The sequence below is a fragment of the Aythya fuligula genome, chromosome 1 (genome assembly GCF_009819795.1).
Source record: "Aythya fuligula isolate bAytFul2 chromosome 1, bAytFul2.pri, whole genome shotgun sequence".
Taxonomy (NCBI): domain Eukaryota; kingdom Metazoa; phylum Chordata; class Aves; order Anseriformes; family Anatidae; genus Aythya; species Aythya fuligula.
In genome coordinates, this window is record NC_045559.1 from 69,541,206 (window position 1) to 69,555,403 (window position 14,198).

At 32.7% G+C, this 14,198-nt stretch overlaps 1 protein-coding gene across 8 annotated transcripts in view; it reads right to left on the bottom strand.

The window, feature by feature from the left end:
- Positions 1 to 5,901: 5,901 nt before the first annotated feature.
- CCDC91 (coiled-coil domain containing 91) overlaps positions 5,902 to 14,198 on the bottom strand; it is a 164,785-nt gene continuing 156,488 nt past the window's right edge. For all 8 annotated transcript variants that reach the window (XM_032198555.1, XM_032198531.1, XM_032198562.1 and 5 more), the window contains one exon: positions 5,902 to 6,155. In XM_032198555.1, the coding sequence (XP_032054446.1) occupies positions 6,033 to 6,155 (123 nt within the window). In that variant the 3' untranslated portion in view covers positions 5,902 to 6,032. The remainder of the gene's footprint in view (positions 6,156 to 14,198) is intronic.

Here is a 14,198-nt window from a genome sequence, read left to right on the forward strand (position 1 = left end):
GCACGGCACCTGCTGAAATCCTTGGCCACTGACACTCCAGGACAGATTTGGACCTATTCCAGCAATAATACATAAATTAAAGCAAGATGCTCTCATTTATATGACTTCTTGACCCTGACAAAGTTATTAAGACTCATCCTGGTTCAACTGAGATTTTTATCAAAAAAACATGTAGCTGTATACTTGTTACATTTGTAGGAGATACAGCATTTCAGAATGCCCCAATTTTCTCTGCCAAGTAAAAATAGTAATAATAGAGATATATAACAAATAGCAGCACCTTACCTTTACCTTCATGTTTTCTACTACTGTCAAACCTCATGCTACAATACCTTGATTTATGTCTTTGTGATAGGGACTTTGTTGATATACCTCAACATGTTTTTTTTGGTAGGCTTTTTAGTAGGGAATACGAGAGTATTCTAGCTAGTATGCTATTAGTTCTGAAGTACCAAGGGAGAAACAACCTATTTCAATAAGAATATGGAGACATATTCTTCTTAGTAGTATTACAGTAAAAATAAGATGCACCCGCTCACCAAAGTCTCATCTGGCAGCTCCTCTTCCTCACTATGAGCAGAACAAATACTGACATTTTCCTCAAAGAATCAGTCATGAAATGTGCTCTTGAAACGACTTCTCAGTATGTTCCCAGACCCACACAGACCCATTCCAGACCCTAAAGCTGCTTGCATAATGTTCATTGCAGATGCAAAAAATATGAAGAAGGACAATATTCCAAGCTGGAAATAGCAAACAGCAGAATTCTTGCTGAATTCCTGGGAGCCAAAACTTCACTATCACTCTCTAAATATGTAATCTATGATCAAAATAAAAAAAGTGGGATGTTTAAATAATTTAATTTTTAAAATTATTGCCACAGAAATAGAGACTGGCCATGTACCATGGTGACCAGTTATTTTTCAGAAAATTTATGTAGAAAGATTGATGTGAAGTCTCAAGTGATGCCCTAATATGGTGGTAGTACAGGAACTGAAACATCCTTAAAAGTTCACTCAGCAAAAACAATTCTGTTTCTACTTTGGCTAAAGGGCCAAAATAAGCCCTTACAATGTAAGTACCACTTACATTGTAATTACAGTACCACTGTAATGTAGAGGGGATCTATGAAGCTTATTTTTAAATCCAGAGAGGTGCAAATCCCTATGACTCTTGTGAGAAGATAAAATATTTTAATTTAAAGAAAGAGAATGAATATCGATGACTTGCCATCTGATGGTGATCTTTGTCCACTGATACAGATTTATTACCAGATATGAAAAAAAGATGAATTCATAACTTTTTTTGATAATTGTATTTTTATGATAATGTGTATTAATAAAATTTTATTAATACACTTTTTTTTTTTTTTTCCCCCAGCATTTCCTGTCAAACTGTTTAGAAATACCACTGGAAAAAAGTAGAAGGCCCTGGGTGTTAATTCAGTAATACCTTCTTTGTCTATCCATCTTTTGTCTACCCATGCTGGACAATGGAAAGCATCTGAAAAATGTTGGTTTTGTAACTCTGAAATGCAAGGAATTAAAGCCAACATAAACAAATGTGAATCTCTGACGCATATTACAATAGTTGAAATTACACAATAAAATCCCGGTATCACATCTATTACAGGAAATGATTGTCCTGAAAGGTGATAGAAAAAATGTAAAACACACATTGTACAAAAAATGAGATCAAAAGAAAAAAAGAATCACATTTATTTTGTGTTACTAGATACTGTGCTGCCACCAGCACCTACAGTGCTTACCACCTTCAGAAGATTACTATAAGCCTTTATAATAAATATAATCATAGTAATGCCTCCCATAGATATGTAATCATCATAACCTGCCATGAGTGTCTGTTGTAAATGGTATAAAGTAAGATTGACCTTATGTTCCTCATACAACAGAGCCTGATGAGGGCATTTTTACCTACTCTATCACCACGGCGAGTGAACTGCTTAGGTAATGTCTACACATTTCAGTCCTTTCCTTCAGCTAACAAGGCAAATACTTTCAAAGGCAAATACAAACCCTGAGCAGCTCAGCAACTCTGTCAGTTTCTCCATGAAGTTCAACTGTCCAAGTATGACCCTGATTCAGAAGCATTGTTACTAATTTTATGTGGGGTTTAAAATAATTAAACTGTTCATAAGCTATACTAGCAGGTAGGTGATTGATTCTTGAATCCTTAGAACAATATTTTTTGACTGATCACAGGAAATGAAAACATTCATTTAGACTGTTTCTGAAAGCATATAAATATTTATGGCCCAAATTATACCCATGTAAAAAGTGTTTTCCAGACCAAAGTTTCTTTGGCACTTTTAAAATTCTTTGATAAAGGAATGACATAGATGTTATAAACTCTTTCTACACAATATTCAGAATGGCCATTAAACATTTTTCAAAACAATCTTTTCCACAACTTTGTCACTCCTGCATCAAAACTTACAGTATGTAAACTAGTTAAAGCAAATTATGTATTTCAGGGAGATCAGTGTAGGTTGCAATACAGATAGGGACAGAAAGATGTAAATGACTATTAGACTATGCTTTAACAGCTACCCATTTGGTATCAAGACAGCTAACTGGCTGGTAGCTAGATTGGGTGTACTTGCACTATGGACTTTCAAAGCTTATTTTACATTTGCACTAAGTCCATTTGTTACTGCATTGACACTATACATGATCCAAAAGTGAGTATAAATTACACGTGTTCACTTGAACAATTTCTAATCAGTGGCTATTACCTGTTAGGAAACAAGATGAAATCTCTCCATCCAAGGGAAGGGGAAAGTTTTGCAATCCCAAATATGTGCACATAAATCCACAGTGGACGAGTGGAAGAGTCTAGTGTGCTATAAGGGAGCTTCAGTGTGAATAGGAATTAGGCCCTTTAAGGTCATGTCTATGTGGATAATTTCAGACAGTCAGGAATTAACATTGCCATTTACTGAGCTGGCAGGACATGACGCAACTTTTGACCAAAAGCCAATGTAAAGATGCACAAAAATCTTAAAACACTAATGCAATCTCAGCCTCAAATAACTGCTTTTTCTTTGTTCAGACATGCTATGATATAGTGAAGGAATGTAATGCTTAGACAAATAATATTTTTATTTCACAAAGTTTTTCCTAGAGCAAGGCAAAACTTCAAATACTTTCTCACCTCAGTTATTGATAGTATACAAAGATGCATGGAAATAGATTTCTTCTTTGCTAATGACTGATCTAGAATTCTGTCATTGAAGCAGATGGGGAACCAAAAGAAACATACAGTAATACAACAAGAATGTGTAGGACAGTATGATACCACAATACTAATTACTAACATTAAATTATTGTTTAGACATCCCACTTTTCTGATCTTTTCTGCTCTAGATCATCAGATGAAAGTGCTGAAATACAATGAGACTGACTGATGCTAATGAAAGATATCATTATGTAAACTGGATCTATTATTACCTTTCAGGTAGCTTTTAATATACACAACTGATTAAGTCATATGTTTATGTTACAACATTTATAGCTCATTTCTAAGATAAAGCATATAGTCATATACATATATATTATGTATATTATATGAGCCTTTGATGTTCTAGACTGCAGACGTTTTGAACGTTTTAGTTTTGTGTTTGTTATGTCTAAGGATTAGTTCTAGGGCTTCTTGTGTCTCCCATTACATATCAGTCTTGTCAAAATTATTATGTTATCATGAATATAAAGAATACTGATATTTCATTATAGAAGTGAAAAATTGCATTAAATGCCATGCTTCAGTGGCAAAGTTCTACCCTGTAGGCTTTCAAACTTACTATTTTCTCTTAAATTCCATTATTTAGTTCATCATAAATAAATTTATTTATATAATAAAATAAAAAATGTTGTGATGTCACCTGCCATGAGCTAGACTTTGTAAACTTCTCCCTGACTTCTGTCTTCCAAAATTTCCACAAACTACTGATGATAGGCAGACATGATTAGGCAGAAATAATGAAAACTAAAAATAATCTCTAAGGCTTTGGATGTGATGTGGAGAAGATGGAATTTATTGCATATTGCAAAGCTTGCAAACTATATAACTCTTCTTCTGCTGGATATCTGAATTTCTGCTCTGAGACTTGTGGTTTTGAATGTAATCCAAGCTCCCAGTCTGATTTCATATGTCTGTGGTCTAATTCTGCAATTTTGTTCACAGGGTAGAGAGAAAACCTAATGGACTAAAACTGTCAAAAGAAAAAAAAAAAAAAAAACAAAAAAAAAAAAAAAAAAACAAAAAAAAAAAAAAACAAAAAAAAAAAAAAACACAACAAAAACAAACAAACAAACAAACAAAACAAACACCCTACAGTTCCCTGTGGTAATCACAATATTCAAGAGCTGAGATGAACACATGATGTTATACTGGGGAAGACACACCATAGCTGCCAGTGAAATCTTACTGACTCGCCATAAATTTCTTCTTCTCCATAATCATGCACTGTGGAAATGCAACAAAACTCTTCCACAGTAAAACTGACAACAAGGACAGATGGTCAAAACAAAATGAAACAAATTTCTCATTACCATATAATTTGTTTATTTCACCTAGGTAAATAAGATTAGACTCAGCACTAAAGTAGCTTTTGGTCTGCCAGATGAAAAGGTTAGTCAAGAAATATCAACAAGATTCATGGATTTTCATATATTTGGAGGAAGAGATCATCACTTAGTAAAAAGTGAATTATTTACCTTTTCAGTAAATCTCTGCAGTCATACAGAAGACAAAAACTATGGTTTAATTACAAAAATTAAGCACAGAAAAAAAAAAAAAGAAAGAAAGGAAACACTCTGCACTACATATTTTATACTGCCAAATACATAGGCAACTATTTGGAGTTTCTTTATTGCTATAAGAAAGTGATTTACGAAAAGTGACTGCCAATGGAAAAAAACAACCAAACAAAAAAATCACAACCACCACAGAATACCTAGAACTACAATAAGAAATGTCCATGAGTCCCCACTGAATCACAAACTCAGCATTAGAAGTACCATTTTCTGTTTATTTATATTCAGTATTATAACAGTATTTTTATTTTCCTTTATTTCATTCAGAACTCTTAACTAAGGATCCAAATCTACAATCAAAAGAGTGTAGGCACAGAATTTGATCTGAAGGCCACCAAACAGATGTCAGTGGGCAGTATTTCTGCTTCCTTCAATGGGTTTGAAAAGGGCATCTGAGTTCAGCATTCTGCACTCCTTATATTGTCAGAAATTCCACTGAGGCAGTGCAATATCAGTCTCCACATAATTACATACATCTTCTTCCTGAAACTGAGGTCAGTCTCTTTAATTGTATTTTCATGAGAAAATGAATTTTGGAATCAGACTAGCTTTGTAGAACAGAAATAAAAATATATACTATACATTGGTTACAGCAGTGTTCTACACTATTCTAACAAATTGCACTGTTTAGTTTTTAAACTTTTCTATTACTCGAGCTGGAGTTGTTTATAAATGTCTGAAGAAATGACTGTCAAAACTTATGTTTTAGTACTGATTCTTCTATTACACATCTAAAGTAATGAGAAATGATAGCTTCTCATGAGAAGTGAGCTTCTCAGGCTCACTCGAGGCAATGCACTTGGGCATATACTTGAGAAATACAGATGGACATGTACCTATATTTAACTGTTTTTCTCCATTTCTATAAGTAAAAAAATAATAATCAATTACATCACGACATGATACCACCTTTAAACCAGGCATAACGGAAATTTTTTCATCATTGCTGCCATTATCTAGAACTTCAGTCATGGGCTAATAGAAACCACAATGATATTTTTTTTTTCACTCTGATAATAGTCAAAAAAAAAAAAAAAAAAAAAAAAAAAGAAACCACAGATACTTCTATCAAGTATAGTTTCAGATCAATCTTGAACCAGGGATACAATTTCAAATGATTAGTAGAAGACATTTATTATTTGCTTGACCAAGATTTGCAGCTTCACAAATAACACTGTACCAGTGGTACAGCAAATGTCAGTCTCTCTTTTCCTCTGTAGTTGTGGGATCTTCATTTAATAAAATGCTTAACTGTTTCTGTGCACATGAGAGGAAAAGTTCCAAACTAGACAAATTCCTCTGACGAACAACTTGATCAAGCTGTTGAAATAAGAAAAGAAAGAAAGAATAACTTTAAGAGAACCTAGAAATAAATTTAGGGATTAATCAGCAAAAATTCAACCATATTCATTAATAAAAATTCAACAACCAAATTCAACAACCACTACAAAACAAAGCAGTCTTTTGTGCATACTATTTAGTAACATTTTCACAAGGTATTTTTATCTCTCCAAAATAAAATGTACATTAGGTCTAAAAGAAATTGCCAACAGCTATCAAATCCTAAATGATAAGAAGTTTGAGAAACCTTAACAGACTAATTGCCACAGTAGACAAATCCTCATAGCATCTTTTAAAATTGCTTTTGTTAAAAGAAACTGCTTCTATTGTAAAATAAATGCTACATATGGCTGCATATTCCAAAAATTCAAAGTCTACTTTTAATTAGAATAGCAACATGTTTAAATAGTTACCAGAGATAAGATAAAAGATAAGAACACAATGACAAGATTTGCTGGATTACATGCAAATTAGATAGGTATATGGTTTACCAAAAGGTATTTGAATTTGCTAAATAGTGTAACAGTAGTAAATAAAATGCACAGCAGGATTCTCTGTGGCTGAATTTTACAGTTCAAATATCAAATGAATAATATTGAAACTGCTCAACGTTTTCTGCATGACTATGCTTTAATTGGCTACAAATTTAACTAAATACTTACACAATACTGACACAGGGTGAAACTAAAATGTAGTGGTATAAAGCTTTGTACTCACATTTTTAATTATAGCTTTCAATAAAAACTCAGATTCTGTGGTATCTTTCCACATGTATATGCAGGCAGCTCATTACTTGGCAGTTCAGTTAGTTGTATGAATGGACATTTTGTTTTGTAACAGAAATCCACTTTTTAAAATTAATAAGACTATAAGGCAAAGTTAGTGAACTTAGTTAAGGCAAACTTCCTGCTTCATTTTGAAAATGTCTTTATGACATAGCTACAGCAGTGTGACTGAATATACAAAGGGAAACATTGTTATGACCCTGTGCTTTGCTGCTCTTTATGCTACTCTGAAATGCAAAACCAGGCTCAAGTACTTTGAATATTTTAGTGTTTTCTTTTAGTAATGATGAATGTGTCAATTCCACTCACAAACACAATGCACACCTATTTTCTAGAAGCCACACAATGATAAAACTCTTGTTTAGTAATATACATCTGCTTGTATATATATTTTATTTCTTGTCCTACAAATTTCCAGCTGTTGTGCAAATTTTTGCATCTCTTAGACTGATGTGAACCTAACCCACTGATTTACAGCAGATTTTAAAGTGGATCTAGTTCAAATAAATTTCAGAAAGTCAACTCTTGATATACTTAAGTAATAGCTGCTATCAAAAAGAAAATGAAAGATCTGGAAACAACAAACCAAACTCTAAAAAAGCCATATCTAGAAAAGACAGTCAGGAACAAACAACAATATTAACACACTGGTGTGATGGTTCATCTCTTCTGTTTTGAAAGGTATCTTCTTTCCTCCACTTTCCTCCTCTCTGCAAATATATAATTCCTCTTCTATGCAAAATATAAAGAGCATTTTGCATAGAGAAGCTTGTAGATGTTTTTGTGCTTGTGACCTACATTTCTTTGGGAATGGGTAGATATAGTCCAATTCACATAAAATCATGTTATGTCTTAAGAAAGAACATGGGAAACCTATTTCTCTAAACATATTACATCATCAAATTCTATTACTTATTGTAGATATATCAGTTGGACAAGCTTAGCATGAAAGTGACTTTCAAATGTCTTCCTTTTATGGCCTATTAAATCATCTGTATCCTTAGATAAGAGTTCGTTATTAAGCTTTGACCAAGAGCTTTGGCTAAGCCCTCCATTTTCTTTTCTTGCAGCCTCTCCCTGCAGATTCTGCTTTAAAGAGATCAAAGTAGCTCACCCAATGTATGTTCTGATATGGTGCTGATAACTTTACCAAGGCATCAATCTCCAACTGTATGCTGTTAAATTTATTTCACCAAATACTAATGTACTTTTAATGTGTATAGGCTACAATATGAACAAAACAATTTCATCAGGCTAGAAAGAGATTTTAAAAGTCTCATATGAACTAAGAACACATTTGGGTAGTCTTTGTTGAGCTCAAGTGGTTAACTGGTAGTCTCACTTTGTCCATTAGAAAAGTTTATGGCTTGTTAGAAGTTTATGCAAATTCAATAACATAAAAGTTCAGAACTCAGTCACCCCTTAAGGTTTACCTTGACAATACATTTTAAAACTCTTCCATGACAAAACGGAAATGACAAAACACTCTGAAAGACAGGATCTTCACATGACACAACATCAACAACAAAAAACAGTGAAATGATGCTGGCTTTGAAAATAGTACATTTAAGTGTGTTCAGAAGGAGAACATTCCCATTCATGGAGAAATTGACTGGGAAACTGAACAAAATCCAATGAAGCTTCATTATATAATATATTGTTTAATGAAGTGTTTGGAACAGACAATTTTTTTGAATAGTGCCTTAACACTACTGTGTTGCTGCTTGCATAACATACCATTAGATGTGAAAATATGTAAGACATTTTTAACTTTGTTTTTCTAAACAGTCTTCCCTCTATATTTTTAGGTCCTGTTCACTTCATGGAATGATCTCATTATTTAAATAAACATAAATGGACATCTGGCAAATTCAAACTGAATGTGACTCATATACAAATGTAATCAGTATGAATAACGTATTAGGGATAGAGCATTCACACAACCAAACCAACCCAAATGTTTTAATTCTGTAGTTATTTAAAAATGTACTGTTGGTCCAGATCCACCACATGAGAAGAGATTTTCTGCATCACACCATCACTGTTTTCATTATTAATAAATGTTTTTCTTCCATCATATGAAATTTATCCAGTTCAAAGTTCCCAATTCTGTATGTTTTGTCCCATTGGCATAACGTTATTAAAACAGTTTTAATGCCCCTGACATTAAAGGTTTCTCTGAACTTCTTTAGTTTAAGATATTGAATACTATATTCTTATCTTTTTACAGTTTTATTATTATTATTATTACTATTATTATTATTATTATTATTTAGAAAGGAAAGAAGGAAGGAAGGAAGGAAGGAAGGAAGGAAGGAAGGAAGGAAGGAAGGAAGGAAGGGAGGGAGGGAGGGAGGGAGGGAGGGAGGGAGGAACGAAGGAAAAGGAAGAAGAGAAAGAAAGGAAAGAAAGAAAGAAAGAAAGGAAAGAAAGAAAAGAGAGAAGAAAAAAGAACGAGAGTTTGCCGGGCTATGTACTCATATACATACTGACTAATTGGCTATATATGGTTTGAAAAGCAGCTCCTCAACTCCACAAAGTCTATACCACTCCCCAAAATCCCACAATCATTGAGATGCGTTCATTTGCCTAAAATAAAAACCTTTAGTCCACTTTCAAGCTCTTTGGTGTTATTCCACCATCCTTCTGGCCAAAAGGTGAGTGGATGAGACTGTGAAATGCCCTGTGGGATTCCACCCCAGACATATCCTTAGACCACCCAGAATGATGTGTCTTGAGCCACACAAGGCATGCCCCTGAAGGGAGGCATAGGCCTCAGCAGTACTCATATATCAATGGAAGCAAGAATTTGGGAAATTAAACTAAACACTCATGCAGGTGTGAAGAATACTGCCACCAGGTGACTGCTTTCATTCTGAACTGTTCTATTTTATTTTGAGTCAATCCACCTTGCCCTGAATCACTTCATAAATACATAGCTCAAACCAAAATTAAGAATTATTCTTGGCTCCACATTTTCTTAGCTTTTATCATGAAGTTCAGATTCAATGGAATACAATGGATAGAATGGAATGAAAAGCTATGTGTCTGATGCCTCAAGTAAAAAATACTGTTTCTTACACACACACACACAAAACAAAAACAAAACAAAAGTAAAACAAACTACTATTACTACTAATAAAAGAGCATTCACTTAATTTCCCTAATATAACAACACACAAAGAAAGAGACTTTTATGGCCTAAGTCCTTAGCTTTCTCTATTAACTATTATCCAACCATTTAAACATTTCAAAGTGCTAGAAGAGAAACACAGTCAGAACTCTATAAATAATTACTATATATCAGAATTATATTATCATTACTAGTAAATAATAAAATATTTTCTGGAAAATGCAAGATGAAGATTTAAGGATAAAATTCTAATTTCTTCATAGTAAAGACATATTTAATCATTATTATCATAGGAGCTCTAAGTTCCCCCAGAAAAGTGAAGAAAGCAAAATTTTTACAAATAGATCCTTCACTTTTCCCTTTGATATAAATATTAAGATGTTTAGAAGAATATTTTTCAAAACTATTTCTCAAGCATTATCATTCTCCAACACCAAGTAGCTTTGTATCTGTAGAAAATAGTAGATACCTTTCTAAAAAAAAATGTTTATTGAATAATTTATTTGTATTTCAAATGATAGCCAAATGCATTTCGACACATTATTCTGGCTTTGTAATACTAACAAACTCCCTGAAGTTGCAATCTTCTTTTTATCATAAGATTCAACATGTACACTGACCAGAGATTTAAAAATAATGAAGATATTGAGCACAAAGTTGTTAATTTCTTATTTATACCTGGTATTTTTTATAGTTGATCACACATGTACATTATAAATATAAAGAATAATCAGTATGTTACAATTTCAATGAAGCACAGCAGCTTCTCTTAAACATAATAAAATCAGAAATCAGCTTTTTAGTCCTGATATTTTTTTAAGAAAATCGTTAAAAGATATGATGAAAGCCATACAAAGTATTGCAATCATAAAGAAATCATTTTAGTATGGTGATATACATGTTTTTATTAATCCATAAAGAAGAAAAAAAGACTTAAAATCCTGAAAAGTACTCTTGTCACCCAAAGAAAATCATGTCCATGCATATTTCAAATGTTAAATTAATGTTTCGGGGAACTGAAAACACTGAGATTGATGTGTAAGAGACTGCATTCTGAAGATCAAGCTTGGCAGTCTAGATTAATGGGGCTGATATAACGGCTTTCTGTTTATTTAGTTTTACTAGTAGCTGCTTATTAGTTGTTGAATAGAATGCATTGCCAAGGTGATTCTTTGCAACTGATTAGCCACAAGTAATTATTTACAGACACCACCGTGGCATCATTACACACAGTTTTTTTTTAAAATGAGCAGCAATATGAGCTACATATTTCAGCATCTTCCTTTCCTCTTTCTAAGTAATATTCAGTAGAAAGATGACATTTCAACTTTATAGGTAAAAGTAATCAAGATCTTGGTGTAGTATTTCTTGCAAGTTTATCTGCTTTTATTTGGTCCTGATTTCTCCATATATTTTTGTTATTGATAATATAACAAAGCTTTGTCTATTCACTGACTGTGAACTATAACTTTTATTTCCTGTTTTGTATGTGGTTTTGTATTATACGTATTTACTAAATAAAGAACTTAAAAAAGCAATAAATATAAAACAATTAATGAGGATTAACTTATTTCTGTTTTGTTTTGTTTTTTTTTATATATAATTTCATTAAAAGTCCTCTTCTTTGCAGAAATCTTATACAAGCCTAAACTAACAATAAAGTGAACTAATATTTTTCATTAAAAGATTGGATTTTTTTTTAATTCTATAGTTTTACCATAATATTGTTTACTCAACACTTTGAGGGATATCTCCATGAACAATACAACATTAATGAAATGTGCTCATATTTCTTCTAAATGTTTATGTACTTGCAAATTAAGGTCCAATGGAAAAAAAATCTAGTCCCACAAGAATCAGGAATATAATTTAGTGACCCATTCAATACAATGAATTTTTAATGTAATTTTGGCTGGGTTGTACATGGAGCAGTTACTCCAGATGTAATGCAAATTCTTGGATGTAATCAGACATTGGTGTTGTGATCAAATTAAAATTTAGGTATTTCTCTTTTGCCTAATCATATGTACATCTGTAATAATAAGTAATGTCTTCATTAAAGCATTTTAACAACAATCTGCATTATAAAATACAGGTAATGAACTTTCTAAAGAATGGTCCAAACTTCACTGAGAAGTGGATGAATACCTGCATTTTAAATCCATTTTAACTGTAGCCACTTTTTATGAATGAGAAAAAATAATTTCTGAAACATTATGGGTTTTTCTTGTATAACTAAAATCTTAGATTTTACAGGTTCATTCTGCCCCTATTCACAGTGTTTTTTTTTTTTTTCACAAAAAAAACAAAACAAAACAAAACAAAAAACAACACACATTGAAATGGACTACTTCAACTTAGTGCAAAGATTCTTTGCATATGTGGTACTGTATGTTGACTAACAAACCCAGAGTTCAGCAGAATATTACACTGTAATTACAGGCTCATAAATGTCTTCTCACAATTGTATCTGCTGACATTTCTCCTTGAAGAAAAATGAAACATAAGGGGTTTGTTTGGTGCCATTTTTAAGTGTTTTTTTTTTTTTTTTTTTTTTTTTTCCACAACTAGCCCACATTAGTGAATTAGCTTGACATGATTCTGAAAAATTTCATAGTTACAGAAGTTCAGCTATGTGACCGTATTTTCTAGTAAAACTATGGGCTCAGAAAGCTTTCCCAGTGCACTAACATGAACTTCTCCCCATAGGTTCAACAGAAGGCTTGAAAAATTTCCCTAGCACATTAAATATACCATGTAAAAAAATTATTACCTTGAGGAACCTGCGAATCTGTAAGTTGGATGAGGAAACAATGAACTACTTCCTCTAATTCCTTTATTGGATAAGAACGAAAACAGATCCATATGGTACATATGTGCAGCAGAGCTTATTTTAGAGTTAATCTCAGAATAGGACATTTTTGTCTGTCCACCTGTGAATTTCTACTATTGATAACACTTACTAAGTATATAAAAACAAGGTTCTTCATGGCTGTAATTTATACAGTATCTGCTACGCATTAGAATGCTATCAGTGTTCCAGACAGAACCTCTAGAAAGAGTGATGTTTAATAAATTACATTGCCATGTGAAAATGTTTCTTTCTCCTTAAATAAATAATGCTGGAACTTCTAAACCTTAAGGATTTTATACTCTAAACTTGATCAGTGAAACCATTAAAATAATACCATATGTTGGAGACATCTTTAAAACAGATTTGCCTAGTCTGCTGAAGGTGGTGGGAAAACACCCTGTCAACCCTCTCAGGCTCTCTCCGCTGTCTCCCAGCTGGACACAAGAATGTAAGAAAATACCAACTTTCTTTCACATAAATCAGAGAAGAAAATTTGCTTTCAATTAAGGAAGCTAGACTAAGTGAATAAAGGAACTAAAATGGTTGCAGCACCTGCTTGGACTACTGTAAAAGGTGAAAAATAGGCATTATCTAAAAAGACAATAATAGAAATATTAATGTGTAGAAATGCATGAGAAGCCTCTGGGTTGACCTACATACTTAATAGGTTAGGAGCATAGGATTCCTTTACTAAGCTAATTAAAGACTATTGCCATACACTAAATATAGAGAGCTACCAAAATTGCTACTGTAATTGCTGATGGGAATAGCAATCAGATTCAGCATACCTAATACAAACATACAGAAATTTATTCAAACAGTATTTAAGTATCTGCATATCTTATACAATGAAAGGCACTTGTATAATCTTACAAATTTAGGCCCTGAAGCTGCAAACTTCCATGTGCTTGTAAAATTTTGACTGCAGTAGGAACTCTCCTGCTATTAAAGTCACTCATGTATATTACGTGGACATGTACCTCATTGATTTTTAAAGGTTTCCAAAACAAAAGCTTTTAAAGAAACTCGATGAACATGCAGAAAGCAAGCATGTTCCTTACAACTTACTATCTGACGCATGAAAATGCTGATTATATGAAGGAAGTCAGATTTTTTTTTTAAAATAACGATTTTTCCGTTCTCACTTCACTGTTGAGGAGTGACATTCCATTCTGAATCTATCAATATGCATAGTCTTTGACTGCTTATATAATCTTTCCAAGAACACAGGATTTTGTAATGCTGATATG